Source organism: Danio aesculapii, chromosome 17, assembly GCF_903798145.1.
Source record: "Danio aesculapii chromosome 17, fDanAes4.1, whole genome shotgun sequence".
NCBI classification, from domain to species: Eukaryota; Metazoa; Chordata; class Actinopteri; order Cypriniformes; family Danionidae; genus Danio; species Danio aesculapii.
Window position 1 is genome coordinate 44,734,433 of NC_079451.1, and position 22,514 is coordinate 44,756,946.

Sequence of the window (22,514 nt, forward strand, 5' to 3'; positions counted from 1 at the left end):
TGCCATCTTTCTGGGTCAGGCTGGAGTGGCACATGTGGCGCTCGGATTTCCAAATTTGGCAGATGTAGGAGACCCATTAAAGGACATGAAGGAGAGACTATAAACTCAGTAAGCAGGTGAAGGTTCTTGTTTTATTGAAAGACCACATAGGAGCAGCCTGGGTTCTCACACAGCCAGAACAGGCTAGAGAGAAGTGAATTCAGAAGACTGTCGATACAACTCAAATCTGAGCAGAAAATGTGGGATGAGCACCAGCGGCAGATATGGCTGGATTATGAAGGCCTGCAGAAGAGATTCCTGCAAATGGGCAGCAGGTCTGTTCAGATTGGCTCAATAAGAAAAGAAAAAAAGCAAAATCTAATTAAGAAGAATTAATACATCAACTTTTATCACATTCCATTATCCATTATCCAAGACAAACACCAGCAAAATTATACAAAGTAAAAGAAAATATGACAAAAAAAGTAAGTGTTGCATTGTTCATTGCTTTGAAACTGACATTACTGAGTTTTGAAGCTTACTGAATATTATATGTATACATTTAATGCACAACTAATGTGTTTCTGTTATAGGAGATGATTGGATTTGACCTTTGAAAGCTTAATACACTAAATATCTTCTAATTTAAATTTTCATTTTGATGGATTTCTTTAGCATTTTTGTAATACACAAAGCTGCCTGTTTTAAAGAAAAAACCAAGCACCGGGAGCTTGTTGCTTATTCCTGTTGTACTGAACCTGTATTAAACTGGGAAGGTAGATACCGAACCATAACTTCTGTGTCCCATTACACCCCCAATATTTCTATCACCCTTCATTTTCACAAATTTGTTTCCTCTCTACAAAAGAAGATATTTAAAAAAATGTTGGAAACCAGTAATCATTTGTATTTTCTGTTTGGAAGTCAATGGTTACAGGTTTCTAACATTTTTCTTTTGTGTTCGACAGAAAAAGGAAACTTATAAAGGTTTGGAAACACTTGATAGTGTGAAAATTTTTTTTTATGGCTGAACCATCACTTTAAAGGTGATTTGGTTTGGTGAACGACCAAAATATGACCAAAATAACCAATAACAAACACAAACAGATTTAAATTTTGTGTGTTTGTAAACAATTTGTTAATTTCAGCACTGTTGTACTGACATATAATAGAAGCACTATAAGCATGTAATATTAGCACTGACCTAAATTAGCACTGACCTAAAGGAAGTTAAAGAAATGGAGAAGGAAAAAAATTGTGCAAAAAAATACATTTACTGCATACTGAAAAAAATATGTGATACGAGATTAGACAGCAACTTAACTTAAAAACCATATCTCCCATCATGTCACAAAAACTGCCTTCTTTCATGTCAGAAATATCCCTAAGCTAAGAAGCATACTATCTGTCTCAGATGCAGAAAAGCTAGTTTATGGTTTTATGACCACTCGATTAGATTAATGTAATGCTCTGTTCGCTGGTTGTCCATAATCCTCTATTAATAAACTCCAGTTAGTGCAAACTGCAGTTGGCAGAGTTCTTAACAGGTCAAGAAAAAATAATATCACCCCAATTTTATGTACACATCTGCCTAGAAAAATGCTATTTTTATTAGCTATGTTTTTAAATCCTTTATTTATTCAATGCTATTAAAATACACAAGTAAAATATGTCTTTCTGATCTAAATAATTCTAATTAAGTTTTAAAAAAAGTGTCTGATTGGCAGTTGTCATCTTCCTTTTTTGTCTCTACTCCCGCCTTTAGTCTGTATTTTCAGCTCTGGGTTAACATTTGAGCCGGTCCAGCCAATAGCAGAGAAGCAATGACTGGAAAGGCGGAGCTAAAGATAGTAAGCCCTCATCTGATTGGTCAAATTTAGATAAACAATAAACACTGCATAAAAGAGAACTACTGAAAGAAAAAAAAGCGGGAGAGTGATGTCCTATTAAGGCAAGCATCTGATGCCAACCTTACAGCAAGACGGCGAAACCACTGGAAACTCTTATCACACCAGCTGTGGTGTTTACAGAAAACGAGACGCATACTGCCAAGATACAGACAGTGAGAATTCCACACTGAGCGAGACTGAGAAGAAGTCTTTGTTTGCAAAGGCAAGCGCCACTATTACTAAAACTCATGCTTAGTGTCAGAGATTTGAATAAACCCCCCAACACTAACTTTTTGTCATGCCAATAAAGCACAGTTGAATTTGCATTGCCAGAAAGAGAGTCCTGAATGAACTGAAAGCGGTTTCCCATGGCTAGGCGGTCCAAAGTCATGAGCTGTACTTAAAGCCTTGCAATTTTCTCTATAAATGCGTAAACAGTAAACACTGATGGCCTTTAGTGTGACCCAGCATTCCTTTCTCTTGCGTCTATTTGTTATTTGTCAGTCTCGCGAGTTTGAAGGGGGGTGGACAAAACAGCAAACATCCTCCTCAACCCTTCCGCAAATAGGCACTTACAGTGAGGAGCATGTTTATTCAAGTAGCAGCTACTTCGTCTTCCCGATTTTCTCTTTTCACAAAGACAGAATGGCCAAAACTGCTTCCTGAAGTTCACAAAATGTTTAGCATTCGCAAAAGCTATTTACATTAAAAAGAGAGAGAGGAATAAATCAACAAAAAGTGAGCAGTATTTTAATAAAGAGCTTGATGGTTAAAAAAAAATAAACAAAAAAAATTATTTATGTATGTATATATATATATATATATATATATATATATATATATATATATATATATATATATATATATATATATTTTTTTTTTTTTTTTTCTTTTCAATAACATTTTATTTAATATATAATTAACATATAATTTTAAAAAGTGTTTAAAAAATACTTTAATAACAATAAGAAAAACGCATTAAAATATAAAATAGAAAACATTAAGAAAATGTTTTTTAATTTAATTTTAAAAATTAAATAAATGGTGCAAAAAATGTTTAAACATTTAAAAAATAATACAATTTTTAAATAGTAATAAGAAATAAACATTAAAATTGAAATAAAATAAAAAACAGTAAAAATAAAATTTTAGCAAATGGTGTAAAACTTTAAAACAAACTTTAAAAAATAAATTAGAATTAATTTAGAAAAAAATAAGAATTCATTTAAATAAGAAAAAAATAAGAAAAATAGTCGAACAAAATTAAATAAAAAATAATAAATGGTACAAAATATTTAAACATTTAAAAAATTGTATTTTTTAAATAAAAATAAAAACATTAATTTAGATAAGAAAACAATAAGATAAAATAGCAAAAATTAAATTAAATACAAAATTAAATTAAACTAAATATTAAATTTAAAATAAAATTAAAAAGTAAAATTTATTTAAATTAACAAAATACAGTGACATGGTGGCACAGTGGTTAGCACTGTCACCTCACAGCAAGAAGGTTGCTGGTTTGAGTCCCGCCTGGGTCAATTGACCTTTCTGTGTGGAGTTTGCATGTTGTCCCCATGTTGGCGTGGGTTTCCTCCGGGTGCTCCGGTTTCCCCCACAGTCCAAACACATGCGCTGTAGGTGAATGGGCTATATGCACATGGGCTTTTAATTTCAGTCAGCAAGCTCAATGACTTCTGGTTAATTGTCATCCCATACAAAATTGACACGTTTAAGATCTGATTTTTTTTTTTTAAATATAGCCTGGCTGAGATACTATATGAAGTGGGTATCAGACCAAACAAATATCACTGCATAATTTTTTTTTCACACCATGTCTTTAAAATATGGAAATTATTTTAACCCCTGTATTATCAATGGAATTTCTGCGCTAGCATGCTGCTAATAACGGTGCCTGTGTTTAAACGGTGTTTCATCTATTTTCACGCTTTAACAACCAAATGGATGCTTAAGTAACTGAATGCATTGTACTTACATTACAACATTGATGCTGTAAAAGGAACCTCATGAAATTGAAAATATTCACATAAAGCTTTCACCGGAGGTTGATCATTGGCTAAAAAACACTAGCTGTGCATGGACCCTATTGAATAAGCTAAATTGGCCGTAGTGTGTGTGTGTGTGTGTGTGAATGAGAGTGTATGGGTGTTTCCCAGTACTGAGTTGCAGCTGGAAGCGCATCCGCTGCATAAAAAATATGTTGGAAAAGTTAGCAGTTCATTACGCTGTGGCGACCCCTGATTAATAAAGGGACTAAGCCGAAGGAAAATGAATGTATGAAATTAATAAAATAAAAAACAATAATAATTTTTTTTAAACTATTTAAGTAGAAAAAATAATTCATTTTAAATGAGAAAATTTTAAATAATAAATATTTCATTAAATGTATTAATAAAAAATTAAATAAAAAAGATAAAAATGTGGTTGCCAATATTCAAGCTTAGTGAGAATCAGCTCATCAGACCAGCTCTCACTTTCTGCTGTATAATTGGCTTTAAATCTAGCTAGGATAACCTCACCCTTTGTTAAGAAATTCCCAAACTAAGCGCGCATTCATTCCATTAATTTCCTTTGGCTTAGCCCCCGATTTATCAAGCATGGCCACATTGGAATTAACCACCAACTACCCGCAACCCAGCACTGGGAAACACCCATACACACCGGCATTCACACACACTCATTTACTACGGCCAATTTACTTCATCCAAATCACATTTGTTGCACATTTCCCGCACTATTCAGACAAGCCAATTAACTACACATCAACAAAAAGAGTTAAATAAAGCCTTCAAGAAACACGCAGAGAGGACAAGTGGTCAGTGTAATCCTGCTTTAAATAAAAGCATGGTTGATCTGTGTCCACCATCTGCCCTGACATCAGACCGGCATGAATTACTGACCACTAACATCTCACGGTCAGCTCTCCAGCAATACCATCACAAAGCCTCATCTCCGTCACAATGAGGATCTCACAAAGAAAGAACCACGTCTCATTTCCTGGAAATGAGACATCACTTCCTATGAGGAGAGGAACAACTAGCAGCGGTGTACCACTTCCTTCAGGGTTTACACCACATCCTGTTTAGTGGTTTACAACAGGCCTCCACTTCCTGAACAGGTGCTGTTTTTCTTAAAAGCATCTAAAATGACTTAAAAAGGCCAGAAAATACAACAAGAACGTGAAGAGTACAGGGATGGAGATACTGCTTCCACTAACAACAGGATGTGGAGTCTACAGTGGATCTAGGTGCTTTAACTTTAACAAATAAATATTAGGTTAATGTAAATATATATTTCTAATATATTTTTTTAAACTATGAAAACATTTGTTGTTATGACCAATTGTCATTTTCTAAACTTAAAGGTTTAAATGACAATTTTTGGAAGAAATGTTATTAATCTTTAACGAATAAAACAAAGAGTTACTTAAACATTTACTCAAACCCAAACCTAATAAATCCATCAAATATTTATACATATTCCACATAGAAATATTACCAAATATTTTTAAAAAAGCATCCGATTATTGCTTGTTCATGTTTAATACTGTGGAAAAATGAAAAAAAAAAAATAATAATAATAATTTAAACAAAAAATATCTACAAACATTATGAAAACATTTATAATTAGGACCTAATCAGTCATTTTCTGAAAAAGCAGCTCTAATGACAATATCTTTATTTCAATGTTTGGAAGAAATGTTATTAATCTTTATAGAATAAATCAAAAACATTTACTCAATATTTATACATATTCCACATTTGGGAAAATGCATCTGATTACTGCTTGTTCATGTTGAACACTGTGCAAAAATAAATAAATAAATTCAAACATAATACAATTAAATTAAACTTCATTAAAATAAAATAAAATACAACAGGACAAAATAAAACAAATTTTGAAATGAATAAAACAAATAAATAAATTCAAACATAATAAAATTAAATTAAACTGCATTAAAATAAAAAAATAAAATACAACAGAACAAAAAAAATAATAAAATAAAATACATTTTAAAATAAAATAAATTTAAATAAAATGAAAAATAAAGTAATATAGAACAGAACAAAAATAATAAAATAAATACATTTTCAAATAAAATAAAATAAATTTAAATAAAATAAAAAATAAAATAATATAGAACAGAACAAAAATAATAAAATAAATACATTTTAAAATAAAATAAAATAAATTTAAATAAAATAAAAAATAAAATAAAATAATATAGAACAGAACAAAAATAATAAAATAAATACATTTTAAAATAAAATAAAATAAATTTAAATAAAATAAAAAATAAATAATATAGAACAGAACAAAAATAATAAAATAAATACATTTTAAAATAAAATAAACAAAAAAAAAAATAAAACAAAACAACAGTTTACCAGCTCAAATACCTGAACAACTTAATCATGCTGTCGAATAATAAGTTTCACAGCATCATAATTTTATTTTAATTGCTACAATATCGCAATTCCCATAATTACAGTATTAGCCAAACATCACAGCTCATTTCATTCCCAGACTCCCAGTTAAAGGAAAAAAGTATGCCGAAGGGAAAACAGTTGACTGTTTATCCTTAAGGACGCTGACTAAGACAGTTCCAATCATTATCTGATGATAGTTATTGGCAGTCGACTCTCACAGACCCCAAGGACCTGGTCAGAATAGGACCATATCTGTTCAACCCACCAGGCTATCGTCCCGAGAGAATGGGGCAAAAGGGGGGGCCCTTCAGAAATTCTGATCAATATCTGCACACAGTCCAGAGGAAGGTCAATAGCTTGATTTATCCTGACTAAACCACTAGTGAGAAGATCTCAGAATGACTGAGCAAATGCTTACGATCAGAATGAGCTCCAGGCAAGATTTTCTCTGCCAGCGACTCATTGGAGCAGAAAACATGCACACCTGAATCAATATTAACCCAGATTACACAATAGCTTGGAGCAGAGCTGTGATGGAGAGGTTAATTCCCCATCCAAAACACCCCATTTTTATTCAAAGAGACTAAACCTCACATAGGGGCCGTATAGAAGTGCTTTCATGTATTCATACTTTTTTATTGCCAATGTTTTAACAGCTTGTAATGAAACTTAAAAAAAGAGACCTTCCCAGACTTCCTAGGCAATCCATGAAAGCCTGAAGGTTGATTTTTATGTGAAGAACTCATCAAATTGATCTGATGTGTGCAAGAGATTTTCTTTTAATTTATGACACATTAAACAAACACTTCTACACTCTTCAGAACGCTGATCAAGAGATATTCTGGACTGTACCATCGATTTGTCATGCAAAAAAAATTTCATTCAAGCAATGGTCAAACATTTCAAGCTCTATTTAGTCTCCAGTAGTCAACGTTTGGATCAAAACAGTTTTTTGGATTGTCCTACATCAAGAAAGACTGTTGTTCAATGCTTTTAGGACAAATTGGATGAAAGGTTTAAGGGTGCTTTCACACTAGTACTTTTGGTCCGCACCCGGGTTCGTTTGATGTCAGAGTTTGGTACGATTAGCTAGTGTGAACGTGTCTTCTGAACTCGGGTGCACACCCGTGAACCGTAACCGAGTCTGCCTGAAAGAGGTCTCTGGTGAACACTCACGCGAACTCTGGTTCGGTTCACTTCTGATATGAATGCAATCGCACGAAATAACGGAAGAAAACCTCCAACAGTACAACAAACTATCGTTTTCGTAACGTTCATTCGTGTGTGTCTGTGTATCATGGACTGTACCTTGGTGACAAGCAGAACTAAGCCAGGACAAAAACAGTGATAATGTCTGCTTGTCTTCTCCAAAAACAGCTTCTGCAGACATCACGTTGTGTTATAATGTTTATTATACTTTTGCTTCAGATAGACACGAGTCGGTTTCTGTGTGTCCAAAACAAAAGATTCAGTAAAAGCCGAACAACCACGATGTGCATGTCTTTCCATTTTGGCGCTTTGCTTTCCTGGCAGTCACCCTGCAACAGCCGTACACACAACAGCAGCTCGATGATGCAAGTATACCGGGGTTCAGAAGGAAAAAAGACGATGTGAACACAAACCAACCTAGAAGGTGGCCAAAGGAGACAATCAAACTTGAGTACAGTCCAGGCAATTGAACCAAGTGTGAAAGGACCATTAATCTACTTCAAAAGTTGACTATTGTGTAGTCTCACGGTGCTTTCACACCTAGACATTTGTTTTTAGAACCTGGCGCGTTTGGGCATATGTGAACCCCGATATCATAGTCGGATCCACGGCAACACAATGGGTCTGAGACTGTCTGAATGAGGTGGTCTCAGCTTGGTTGAAACGAAATCTAGAGCGGTTCAGTTGTAGTGAGAAAGCAATACAATCCAACAAACTAAAAAACAAGGCTAAATCACAGTGCATTATGGTTATAGAATAGCATATATATGGCTGAGTAGGGCGAGATGTCCTTCCTACCAGTAAATATGCATTTCCTGTCAAATACGAAAGTGAAAGCATGCTGTCTAACTGAACTAATAAAAAATATATACTACCAACATGATTTTTTTTATAGAACAGATACACTGATATAGAATGGATTTGCTCTTCAGTGTTTGGACTTTCAGCAGTGAAAATAAAACCACACTGAACTGAACTAAACTCAACTTCAACTGTTTCAACACAGTTTCAATTCACTAGAACTTCTATGTTAAGCTGCTTTGACACATTCGATATTGTAAAAGTGCTATTGAAATAGATAAATTGAAAAAAGATTGAATATACATTTTATAACCCTTGACAATTGAAATGAGGCTATGTATGAGAAAGTCTTACCTCTGATTTGCCTTTGATATTTTTCACAATTATTGTGTTAACAGTACTAAATGCTGCTATGTTTACGCTTTCCACGCACACGTCAGAAGTTCCAGTTTTGCTTTTCTGAATGAGAAAACAGATACTGCCCTCTGTGGTGCAGAAAGACATGTCCTCTCAGCAGATGCAGAACGTATACTCTTGAATCAGTCAGCTTTTGTCCGTTTGGTGTGGTCACGTGCATCTTTTTGGTCCAGACGGAACCAGACGTGAGCCAACTTGAGGCGACAACATAGTTGGGTTTCGTCAGCTCTAGATGTTTGGTGTCAACTCGCTGTGTAATGGCCCTTAAAGTGCACATGAAATCAAATCTAACCATATTGATTTTGTTAACTCATATTGCTAGTTTTGCGGTGAACAATCCATCTGTGCATGTCATAAATGTTTTTTTTAATAGTTTGCTATTGTAATCTTTAATAGAAATCTGAAAATGCACTTGGTTTTGTGTTCAGTTTAATTCTCAGATTCGGTCTGTCTGAGGTATTGGGCGTGGCTAACATACTTAATCACGCCCCTCTAACTGTCAGTTTCGACAACAAACAGAAATGGTGAGGAGGAGGAGGAGTCTGTTAGGTTGTAATAACTCTCCCCAAACAGTTTTTCCCATCTTTCTGAATGAAATGCCTACTTTACTACATCCAATCAGATCGCAGTAAAAAAATAAATAATAAAAAAACACGCCCACTGTTTTAATATTCTGTTTTTCTGGGAACTGCATCACAATATGAAACAAAGAAACGGTCGCAGCTGCTTCCGGTTCATGTGGACTTTAAACAGAAGATGTATGCTCTTTATAAGCAAATCACTGCAAAGCTATTTCTTTTCTTCTTTTTTTTTCTAACCAAAGAATGAAAGAGAACTTCGCGTTTAGACTCTTTTACAAGCAAACCCAAGAAATTGCTGTCTGCTGGTCACTAAAATACCACAAGAGTTTCTTAAATCTACATTCAGCCACCCTAAATCACTATGACCTACAGTAAGTGGTAGCTTCCTCCAGCTGGACACTCACTGTACTTCATAAATGTGAGCCTTACAGTTGCTGCGCTGTAAGAACAGGAAGCCGTGAACTGCCACGTGAAGGTCACGGTAGTTTACTGCTGACTTCAGTGTCAGCTTCCTGCTAAAATATACCGCAGGAATGCAAGGGGGCTTTCTCTTGCGGCCTGCACGGCTCTGCAGATGGGGATCAGTGATGTGGTGGAGGATCTGGGCTCAGAAGCTGCAGTGCTGTTCATTCCTATGGGAGCTCCTGGAATTCCAGGCAAAGATGGACGATCCTGGCCATCCCAAGAGGCTGTGCAGCTGTGCCACACCACACCCTCAGTTTGAAAGCCTTCAAGGGCCATCAGGATCTCACTGAACACTTTGGTTGTGTCCAGAATGGAAAACAAGCATTCAGTGGAGGATGATATTTTTAAACAGATTGCAGTATGTAATATTAGAGGTGTCTCGAGTATCGAGATTTAAATTAATGGTGTTTGTCAATTGTGCTCACATTGTAATCTCAAAAATACATTTATTCTGCATGGTAATTCAACTTTGAGACAAAAAATGGTCCAAAAATGGTCAAAATGTGGTTGCTTTATCCACTACTTTGAAAATGGCAGGTCATGTTGAGGAATACCACAGAAAGATTTTTTTCCAAAGCAGCAGAGATGCAGAAAACATCTGCAGATATTGCCTTGGCCTAAAAGTGTTGCAATCTGAAAATAACCTTTTTTTTTTTTTTTGATTTCTGCATTTCAGAAAACTAGTCTGGCAATCTGTTCAAGCTATAATTAACTTTAAAAAATGAAAAAATAAACATACTTCACAAAATGATGCCTGTTAAATGAACCACTCAGATGTTTTGCATCCAGACATTCCTTTCCATATTTATTCAACTAATGGTAATTAAATAAAATTTTCATTACTGATAAACACTCACCGGCCCATTTAGACCTTACTTGTGCTGGGTTGGACCCCCTTTTGCCTTCAGAACTGCCTTAATTCTTCGTGGCATAGATTCAACAAGGTACTAGAAATATTCCTCAGAGATTTTGGTCCATATTGACATGATAACATCATGCAATTGCTGCAGATTTGTCAGCTGCACATCCATGATGCGAATCTCCCGTTCCACCACATCCCAAAGATGCTCTATTGGATTGAGTCCTGGAGACTGTGGAGGCCATTTGAGTACAGTGAACTCGTTGTCATGTTCAAGAAACCAGACTGAGATGATTTGTGCTTTATGACATGACGCGTTATCCTGCTGGAAGTAGCTATCAGAAGATGGGTACACTGTGGTCATAAAAGGATGGACATGGTCAGCAACAATACTCAGGTAGGCTGTGGCGTTGACACGATGCTAAGTTGGTACTAATGAGCCCAAAGTGTGCCAAGAAAATATCCCCCACACCATTACACCACCACCAGCCAAAACTGTTGATACAAGGCAGGATGGATCCATGCTTTCATGTTGTTGATGGGTCATGTTTTGACCCTACCATCGGAATGTGGCAGCAGAAATTTACACTCATCAGAGCAGGCAACATTTTTCCAATCTTCAATTTCCAATTTTGGTGAGCCTGTGTGAATTGTAGCCTCAGTTTCCTGTTCTTAGCTGACAGGAGTGACACCCAGTGTGGTCTTCTGCTGCTGTAGCCCATCCGCCTCAAGGTTGGACGTGTTGTGTGTTCCGAGATGCTCTTCTACAGACCTCGGTTATAGAGTGATTATTTGAGTTACTGTTGCCTTTCTATCAGCTGGAACCAGTCTGGCCATTCTCCTCTGACCTATGGCATCAACAAAGCATTTGTGCCCACAGAACTGCCGCTCACTGGATCATTCTCTGCCATGTGATTGGCTGATTATTAATTAGAAATTTGCATTAATGAGCAGTTGGACAGGTGTACCTAATAAAGTGGCCGGTGAGTGTATTTAATTGTCATATGCAAAACACCTTAACTGTCCTAAAATTAGGGTTGATGGCTTTACAAAAAAAATCAGCTGCCTCATGATTGGGTAACATGACAGCAATCTGCTCTCTGACGTCTGTCTGTCTGTCTGTCTGTGTGTGTGTGTGTGTGTGTGCGTGCGTGCGTGCGTGCGTGCGTGCGTGCGTGCGTGTCTATAAAGAGTTCACAATGACAAACACTTAACAAGTAGCGACTTTAAGTAAGCTTTAAATAAGCGGCCTAAAGTCAAATGACGAGTGAAATAGCCGACATCATAAAAACTGTACAAAATCAACGCACCAATCGCCGAAGTGGAGCCAGAGCGGAGACAGACTGCAGATGGCAGTGGTGTGGCTGTCAGAGCTTCAGAAGTGACAACGAGGTGTCAAAATGCCAGACACGCCACTATGCTCTCGGAGGAAAATGAGTGTTGGATGTCAGTCAGACGCTGAGCAGTCTCGCTCATAGCCAGACACTGAGGAGGAGGCGCTGAAAATAACCTGCATTCAGGAGATTGTTGCTGCTGGTCTGCTGGTGTTTAGAGGGTTGGTCCTGGGCGTGTCACATACCTGTCTGCATGCAGAATGACAGCAATGCAGGACATAAACCGCTGACCCCCCTGGTGAACAGGTCAGTACAGTGTTAAAAGCTCATCCATGCACTCAGTTTACAAATATGGATTGCACTCGACTGAACCCAAATACAAGTTGTACTGTCACTATACAAAGTACAGTGAAATTTAGAGCATAACTATTCACAGATGTCCTCTTTTAAAGTCAAGGATGGAGACACTTTTGCTTCCTATTTATTGTGTTGCTTCAAAACAACATCACAAGGTTTTCTGCAAGTTTCAGCAAGTCAAATTTAAGACTTTTTAAGACCATTACGAATGAAATTTCATACTTATACTTCTAAATATTTTTACTTTACTTTTTATTTTAATTGATTTCTGCTCCACATATTTTAAAAATGTCAAAACAAGCATAAATTAAAAAATAAAATGAGACAAGTTAAAAAACTATAACAAACTAAATGTATACACCCGTCAGCCCAAGTCAATGTCCTCATCAGGTAGTTGTAAATACATGGAGAACTTTTCCACAAATCTTATTCTAAGGAAGATAATTGAACTATATTGGTAAATTGAGTTAATGAATAAAAAAAACAATGTAAAAAAAAAAATTATAAATTTATTGAGATGTATGGTTTCATCAATTGTGTTTGAAAATAATTGTGAGTGGATGGGTACTGGGAAGATTTACATGGACATTAGAAAAATAAGACTGGGTTAAAATCATTTAAGATCTACAACACATTATTCCAGAAATTTTTCCAATTAGAAATTGGATTTAGAAATTTTTAAGGCTTAAAATTTCATTAATGAAATTTAAGACATTTTAAGACTTCCTGATCACACTAAACAGTGATTAAATTGTAAAGAAAAAAGTGTAAGGCCCTCAGGACATCTAGTCAAGAGTGAAAATTGCAGTTTTAGACAACTACTAAAGATCGAATACCATAGAAAATATTTTTCATCATGTTCTAAATGTAATAAAATAATAGTTTATGATAGTTTGAAAACACTCCTCACAACTTGTGAAACAAAAATAAAAAAGGTCAGAATTGGTCAAAGTAAAATTATTATGCTATTAGATTAGGAAACATTGATAGTCATTATACATGGGCTCAAAAGATATTTTAGAAATATATGGAAGGACCTAACTTTATTTATATGAAGATGATTTGGCTTAAATCTGATTTGGCTTAGATTTTTTGGGCTTTAAAAGTTCACCCAACAATTTTCATTTACTCATAATTTCCTCACCCTTATGTGGCTCCAAACAAGCGAGTTTCTTTTTTCTGTTGAACATTTTTTTAAATTTGAACAAATTTTAAAGAAAGCTGAAAGCCTATAATTGACATCCAGAGTCAATGGTTACAGGTTTCCGACATTCTTCAAAATATCTTCTTTCATGTTCAACAGAAAAAGTGAAGGGTGAGTAAATGAAGACAGCATTTACAGTTTCGGGTGAACTATGTCTTTAATAAAAGAAGCCTAAAGTACAAAGGAAGTAAAATCTAATTAACAAATCAATTAAGTTTGTATTAAAAAAAGCCAAAAAAAGCTAATTTTGTTTCTGAATAATGTGCACAGATGACCGAAAGGTCCATTATAGGGGACGTATTATGCCCCTTTTTACAAGATGTAAAATAAGTCACTGATGTCCCTAGAGTGTGTATGTGAAGTTTCAACTTAATATACCAACCCAGGCTCATTCTGATGATGTACCGCTATATACTTTTCTGGAGAGTGCCAAATAAGTCCCTGGAGGTACGTTTTTTGCATTTTTTTTTTTGATGAATCCATCAGAGGCTGCTGTGTATGCTTCTTCATATCTCAAATTTCTCTTGCGAGTGCCATTCATGCCTGCCGTTCTTGCATTAATCCACCAGAGGCTGCTGTCGACTGACTGACTGACTGACTGACTGACTGACCAATCAACTGACCCTCCTCTCTCACTAAACCCAAACAATAGTGTTTTAAAAAGCATCGATTGACCAGCGCCCACCCACTTCCCTGAACCCAACCGACAGTGTTTTAAAAGCAATCCAGAAAAAGCTGGTAAGCTCGAAAAGGAAGAGCGCCATACCGCCTCGTAGCGTTTATTCTAAAGACGAAATGCAACCATACGTACTTCTAGCTACAAAATTCACGATCTCCAGACATATAGGGGGACATTTTCAGAATGAGCCTTTGTTTGTAATACACCCCCCAAATATTGTTTTATAACTCTGAAACTGATCCAAATTGTGGCATTTTGGTGACTGTCCCTTTAAATTCAAATGAGATCGTGCTCCTAGCCCTGTTTGCAAAAGCGACTGCTTCTCACTCAGGGCTGTTTATGCTAATGAGGGAAAATCATCACTAATGGGCTAATGGCTTTCCCTCTCCGATGACACATACATAGGGAGAACGTCAATCAACGTGTTTCTGCAGACTGTTTGATTATTAAAAAAAAAAAGAATAAAATTGCCACACAACTGCATTGAACACCACTCAACAAAAGTAATTTTTGCATAACAGGTCTCCTTTAAGAAAGAGCATGAGGTCAATTGTGTGTTGACATTCAGTCTTCCGTTCAGCTGATAAATATGAATGCTACATATTTAACACAAGACTCCAAAAAAGTAAGCAAAAACACTGAAATTCTTGCTAATCACAGCAAGAAGCCATCAGGCCAGTCATGCAAGTGTATCAACATAAGAGAGCTGTAAGATAAGAGGAACAGCTGTCTTGGCCAAAACATGTCACGGTTTATCACTGAACATATGGTGCGAGCTGTGACTAGTGCTCAAATGCAAACAGCTTTAACTGGACAGGAGGAAAGTAGATGGAGCATAAGCAGCAACAGAAGCACACTGCTGCAGGGGGGAAAACATGGACTTTATATTCTAATGGCCAATAACAAGCACCTGAGAGAGTAAAAAACACTGACGGCAAAGGAACGTGTACGATATTCAACAGACTTGAAAAGCCTCCACAGGGTTCTTACACCTTTAACAAAGTCAAATTTACAAAGAAAAAATTAAATCAAAAATAACCATATTGATTTTGTTAGCTCACATTGCTAGTTTCGTGGTAAATAATTTATCCGTGCATGTCAATAAGACAAAAATAATAGTTTGCCCCTGTAATCTTAAATTGAAATCTGAAAATGCAGTTGGTTTTGTTTTCAGTTAAATTCTCAAGTTACATCTGTCTGAGTTATTGGGCGTGGCTAACATACTTAACCACGCCCCTCCAACTGACAGTTTTGACAACAAACAGAAATGGTGAGAAGGAGTCTGTGATGCTGCGTTCACACCAGATGCGAATGAAGTGTCAAGATCGAGTGATTCACATGTTAAGTCAATGCAAAGAGATGAATAAACATCCTGCGCGTATAAACATGATGCGCGTATTGCTCGAGCTGGAAAATCGGAACTTCAGCAGAACACCCATGCTGAGTTAATCAATCAGGAGCTTTCTCTTGTAGGGGAGTGATTATGACGTGGTGCCTGTTGTTGGTGTCTCGTGAGGAAATCCTCTTGCCTACATCGAACAGCAGTTCATCAAACTGGGCTGGGGTCAGTCTAAAGCACCGCTGAAAACGGCCATCATCCAGGTATAGTTTCTGGAGGAGCTGATGAAGTCCCAGAGCTGGTTGCACCTCTGAAAGGATCTAGTGGACTCAGACACAGCACCGAACGAATCTGCGCTGTTTTTTTAGCCTTCATAAAGCACTTAAATCACAGCTATTATTTCAATAAAATCCATGTTAGCCATTCAGCAACGAAGCTAGAATGACCGGGCAGAAAGAAGCCCCGCCCATAACACGAATCCGCCTCTATTGTGGAGTGAATCTGATGTGCGAAAGAAGCGAATTGATGCTCGAATGAAGTGAGAAAAACTCGAAAGGTTCACGCGGCTATTTAGCCGTGAATAACGCGATTTATTTGCACGTGCCGCATCTGATGTGAACACAGCATTAGGCTGTAATAACTCTCCCCAAACCCTTTTCTGATGTTTCTAAATGAAATGCCTACTTTACTACATCAATCCGCTTGCAATAGAATAACACAAGCCACGCCGACTGTTTCTAGAAACCGTCACAATACAAAAAAGAAAATGGTCTCTGGTGCATGTGGACTTTAAGCAATTTTTCAAGCACTTTCCAGATGCATTTACAAATTGTGTGTGGCAAACTACAAATTAACATTATATATATATATTTTTAGTTATTTATTTCATCACATTCGAGGGTTGGGAGATTAATCAAATTAAAATGAAAATGAGATTAATCAAAAGCTGTCATTATCATGCATGTCTTATGAGGGGAACAGCTCTGTGAGCAGCTGTAAATGTCCTGTTTTAGAGCTTTATGAGTTTCTTTTGAATACAAAAGAAGATATTATGAAGACAGCTGAAAATGTTAGTTTTTAACCTTTTTCAAAATATCTTCAACAGAAGAAAGAAACTCATAAAGAGTTCAAAGAAGTAAAGGGTGAGTAAATGAATGATGACAGAATTAAAATTTTGGAGCACATAAAGGTTTGGAACACCTTAAGGGTGAGAATTTTCCTTTTTTTGGATGAATTATGTCTTTAATCATTATTATTAGCTATTTAGTAAGATAAATTATTATGTAAGCAACACAATTACATAAGCAGTTTCAAACATTTAATAAAAACATAAACCTTAAGTCATAAATAAAAGAAAAATCAAGCAAGATTTCCAGTACCAATACGAACCCTGCCTCCAGCATGTAGGGTCAAACAGGAAATTCACAGACTGGCACACAAATAGGCAACTTCCTGCACTGCGTTCCTGCATAAACGAAAACAATGCAAGCCCCGCCCCTTCGTCAGGCCAAGCCCCACACAGCACCTAAAATGTGGGTTTTACTACGGATGAAGTTATGTAACCTTTCATTTCAAGCTTGAGTAAATCTGTCCAAAATTGGACGATGCACTTTAACGTGGGTAAAAGCTGAACCTCATCTATTTTTCTTTCTTGGAAGGGAGTTGCCCGAAGTATCGTACCCCTTCTAAATTGTCCAAAACAAATCTCTCACGGTCGGGGTGGCTAAACCTGTAATTACAGTCCTTATTGAGTTCCCAGAGCACTGTACGCACGGACCTCAAGCAGCAGCCTGCAATTAGCAAGACCAGAATAAATCAATTCCACTGGAGCCACATCTGAGAGGCCGGTGCCTCTGAGCGTTACTGCTAAACGTGTGCGCTCCATATATAAAATGCAACACACTGTAAAAAAATGCAGATTCAACACAATTCATTCATCCTGTCCCAACACAAATCAACTGAGTTAACTTTATATCAAGTGTCCTGAACTGCTATACACTTGCATCAAAAAATAAATACAACCTACTTAATGTGTTTATAATGTATTTCTGAACACTTCTGCCGCTTATGAGGTGGCATTTGGGTCGGTTTAGGTAGTAGTTAAGTGGTGTCTCTATAGTTTAACGTGTAAGCAATGATCAACAGTGCAATTACAAATGTTCTGTTTGACTTTATTAATCCCCAAAGGGAAATTCACATGTCACTTATCGAAGTTAATTACAGATGTAATTATATGCAGGTATTTTATTAAGTATAAGTACAATATATTATGTATATTTACACAATGAGTGCACTGTAACGAATGAATAATTTCAGTGTAAGTATATATTAGTTAAGGTAACTTAATATAAAGTGGGACCAACAAATTTAAGAGGATTGAACGTAAAAAAATTAAATAAAACATCTCAAGAATTGTGTTGTTTCAGCTCATTTTAAGTAGTTTTAAACAAACAGCAAAAATAAATTGATTGCAGGAACTAGGCAGGCATAGGCCAATACTGAAATGTTCTCTGTGACTGCTGAAATCAGAACAATTTGGTCAGTTCCTGTGTTCCCAAAAGAATTCGCATTCCCACAGACCAGCACACACAAACTATTTCCTTGCAATTTGCTCCAAATGTCACAGCGACAGAAATGAAAAAAAAGAGGAGGAGAAAGAAAAGCAGGGCGGTTTGCTTGCTGAATGCTCTCACCTGTGGACATAATGGAGCTGATGCACAGAATCGATGGCCAGAACCATCTCCGCCAGGTAGAATCGGGCCATGTCCTCTGGTAAACGATCCTCAAACTTGCTGAGAAGAGTCAAGAGGTCACCGCCCACATAGTAATCCATCACCAGGTACTGCAGAAGACAGACGGAGAGACAGACATGTGAGAACTAAACAGAGGGAAAAAAGACAGACAAGCAGATACGACAGAAATGCAGACATTTCCCAAGTGATGTTTAATGAAGATATTTATTCTATTTTAACCTTAATAGTTTTAATAACAAATTTTTTAATTACTAATTTATTTTGTCTTTACCATGATGAACGTACATAATTTTGGGTCACACTTTATTTGATGGTCCCTTTGTTAAATTTAAGTTACATTGCATCTACATGCCAACTAATATTCATTAGATCATAAGTAGACTGTTAGGTTTGGGTTGGGGTTAGGGTTAGTGTAAGTTGACATGTACTTGCAAAGTTTCTTGCAAAATGTCTGTTTAGCAGCAGTATCAACAGATATTAAGCAGACAGTCTACTAATACTTAAATGGACCATCAAAATAAAGAGTTACCTAATTTTGTACTAATAATATGTTGCAAGATACTAATATTCAACTTAAAGTACAATTTAAATGCTTAATCAGGTTAATCAGGCAAGTCATTGGACAACAGTGGTTTGTTTTGTAACCAATCAGGGCATAATAATATTGACCCCCTAAAAATATATCCCAAGGGTACCATTTTGGTGGGCGTGGTTTACGACAGAAATTTGCAGTCGACGTTACTCGCACTCGGGGATATCGCGTTTAAAGTATAGCTGTACAGGTCGCTCACAAATCATACGAGAAGTACTTATCACAAAACAGATGCTTTATACACATAAATACTTGTGTATAAATGTTTATTACTAACTTTTCTACAAACATAATTTGATTATAACTGCAGATCAATGAAATAGTGCGAAATAGTAGGGGTGTCACGATTCTCCAAATCCTCGATTCGATTACATTTTCGATTCTAAAGTCACGATTCGATAACAAAAAATTTTTTTAAAGCACAAGCTATGCCATTTTAAGACGTATATGCAATATAATAACATCTGACCTTTGTTCACTGAATGTACACTAAATGTGCACTGCTAAGACCTTTAATAACGTTCTGCTTCACATTATTGTACATGGTGGGCATCACCGTAGCTGTGAGATGCGTTCTACATGGCATTTCGTAGCGCGGTTCTAGCACGTTAATTAAATGCTGAAAACCGGAGTTTTCTATCACTGAATAAGGTCGCATGTCCGCGGCTATAAATACTCCTATCGCGCTTGTAATTGCCTTTGCACGTGTTGAGTTGCTTGGAAGTTTTATTCCAAATGAAGACGGGAGAGTAGTTTGTGTTACAATTGTCGGTTTAACAGACACATCTATGTTTTTGTGGTGCCTGCGGAGATGCCCGGCCATGTTAGTCGTGCTGCCGGTGGAATAATGTGGTATATGCACATTGCAGAGCTTGCAAACTGTGTTTTTTCTGTTGACAACACGAACGTTGTCAACATAACTCACTGGAAATCCAAAATACTTCCACACCGGCGACTTCAGTGAAAGAGGAGGGGGTTCAATTTCTTTCGATGGGTCTCCTGCGTCTGCAGTTGCCATGCTGTCTCGTAGCTGTTAGGTTGACGTGCATGTGAGTTTTTTTCCGCTTGGCAAGTCAAGCTGCTGCTGACGTGACATAGGGGCGGGGCAGCATCGACGATTCCATTTTTTGATTCGATAATCGAGATTAAGCATGAATTTCGATCGATTTCGATTTTTAATCGTGACACCCTTACGAAATAGCCTACTGTAACGTCTGCATTTATATAAAATAAATAAATAAATGCAGCATATATGAACATATACAGACCCTTACAGTCTCTGATATGTTACCAATTACAGATAAACTACACACAGCAGACATTTAATCCTTATTTGGATTCAAAAACAACACAAAATATAGCTATAGCACTGTCAGTGCACACCTCTCATCTGCATCTTTAATCTTCAGCAGCACATGTAGCCTCTTATAGAAAGTAATTCCGTCATTCTGAGTTCATAATAGTCCAAAAGGTGATGATGATAATAATTAAACACGGCAGTTTGTTCATGTTTTAGGTTGGTGAAAGAATCATTTGCTCCTTTGTTTTTTCCGGCTTCTCCCTTGCTTTTTGCGCGTCGGTCTCGCATTTGTCCATTTCTGACAGGATCGGATGTAAGAAGCACTTCAATAATCACGCAAATGTTATTATCATCGGCTCAAGAAGGTCGTTATTTTCGAATATAGACATTCACTTGATCGCAAGCTACCTGGAGGAGAGGTTTGTTTGAGGTCGGGTCGACCATGGCTTGTTAAAGAGCATATTGTAGGTTTTACAGTACCTTGTGTACATGTTTCTGCATTATTCCAGACGTTCTGTGTTATTTGTGTTTTGTATTTACTTTTCTACAATTTAAAAATAGAGTCAATGTGGCATAACAATGTGTTAAAATGCTTATTAGTTTCTGTTACTGGTAAGTATTAATACTTATAGATGATCAATACTAGCTTTGCTATTGCCAGATAAGATTTTGTTATCTTGCATATCTGTCTGTAAGCCAACACTGGTCTCTCACCATGAACCTGCTCTTTTCTACTCACAATACAGTTCAATTACACTTCTCTGACTGCTGTTCTGTCTGCTGGTCTGTCCACAGGCTTATAATTATATGGCTGTGGTCTGTCGTTTATGTGAATCTCTGTGAATATCTTATCTCAGCAACCAAACGTGCACCACAATCAGTTGTCTTCATACTGTGTATATGCATGATCTGCCTCATCCCACGTCACTTCCGGTCTGGCGATTTTTCAGATACCAAAGTAAATTTCCGTGACTAAAAACGACTCCAGATGGCTTAATAATAAACTTAAGGAACTAAAGAAACTTAAGGACTTAACTTAAGGAACTAAATCTAGTCCCTACCTTACTCTTACGCACATTGACTCACTGAGGTGTCTAACCTACAATATGCGCTTTAATATATGTATATAGTATTACGGTGTAATGTCTCGGCTGGGTTTTTAAAAAGGGCGCTTACTTTGTTTTCATTCTCCGCTTGTGTACGCGCGAGTGACGCATCTCTGTAAACCAATAGCGTTCAGCTGCGTGTCTAGCTCCGCCTTTTGGTGCCCTTTTGCTGTGCTAGGTACCATTTGCAAAGGGTGCCCAAAAAGTGGTACGGTATGGTTCGATTTTAGGTACCTTTTGACAGTGGAAACGGCCATAAAAGCGGGCCATAATGGAATTGCTTTAAAGTTAAAGCCTACTTAGCCTCAAAATTTTAGCAATACCAAGCTCCCAAACATTGGGTTTTTCCAAACTGTCTTTACACACAGCACCAATTCAATGCATTTCCAATTATTCAAAGGCCTTGATTATCTGCTTTTATTTAAATGCATTAACAGTATGAGAAAATCCATTAATCATTCATTTTCCATCGGCTTAGTCCCTTATTTATCAGGGGTTGCCACAGCGGAATGAACCAACAACTATTATAGCATATGTTTTATGCAGCGGATGCCCTTCCAGTCACAACCCAGTACCGGGAAACACCCATACACTCTCACATTCACACACAAACCCACGCAAACACGAGGAGAACATGCAAACTCCACACAGAAACGCCAACTGGCCCAGCCGGGACTCGAACCGGCATCCTTCTTGCTGTGAGGCGACAGTGCTAACCACTGAGCCACCATGCCACCATTAATCAGACAGCTAAAATTTTTTATACTAATAAATGGATGATAATTTGAGGTTTTATACTATTATGGTTTCTGTGGTCCAGATAACAACCTGCAGGGACAACAATCACACCATTCAGACCTCTAAAAAAAGCTGTTTGCCTGCTGAGGAAAACCACATGCATTGAAAGGGCCCCATTATTTTGCTGATGGATCTGGCTTGACTGAATGTGATTTTCACGGTAATTCCTCACAGGGGAACGGGCCAGAGGTGTGGTTCTCTGAGTCAAGCATCTCCGAGGTCTGTCTACGCTCACAGAACAGACTGAGAGAGTGTTCAGGGTGTTTACTGCAACTAAATAATTAAGGCTACATCTAAACTAATACAGATACATTTGAATTTCATCTAAAAACGCTCCATGGCCACACTGGTGTTTTCAATTCTTTCCGTCATCCACACTACTGAAAACTACTGAAAACACT

At 36.8% G+C, this 22,514-nt stretch overlaps 1 protein-coding gene across 1 annotated transcript in view; it reads right to left on the reverse strand.

Annotated features, from left to right (window-relative positions):
• The window catches only part of cdc42bpaa (CDC42 binding protein kinase alpha (DMPK-like) a), a 157,389-nt gene that overhangs the window by 102,392 nt on the left and 32,483 nt on the right, over positions 1 to 22,514 (reverse strand). Inside the window, exon 5 of the mRNA XM_056476987.1 lies at positions 18,258 to 18,406. Within this exon, the coding sequence (XP_056332962.1) occupies positions 18,258 to 18,406 (149 nt within the window). The remainder of the gene's footprint in view (positions 1 to 18,257; positions 18,407 to 22,514) is intronic.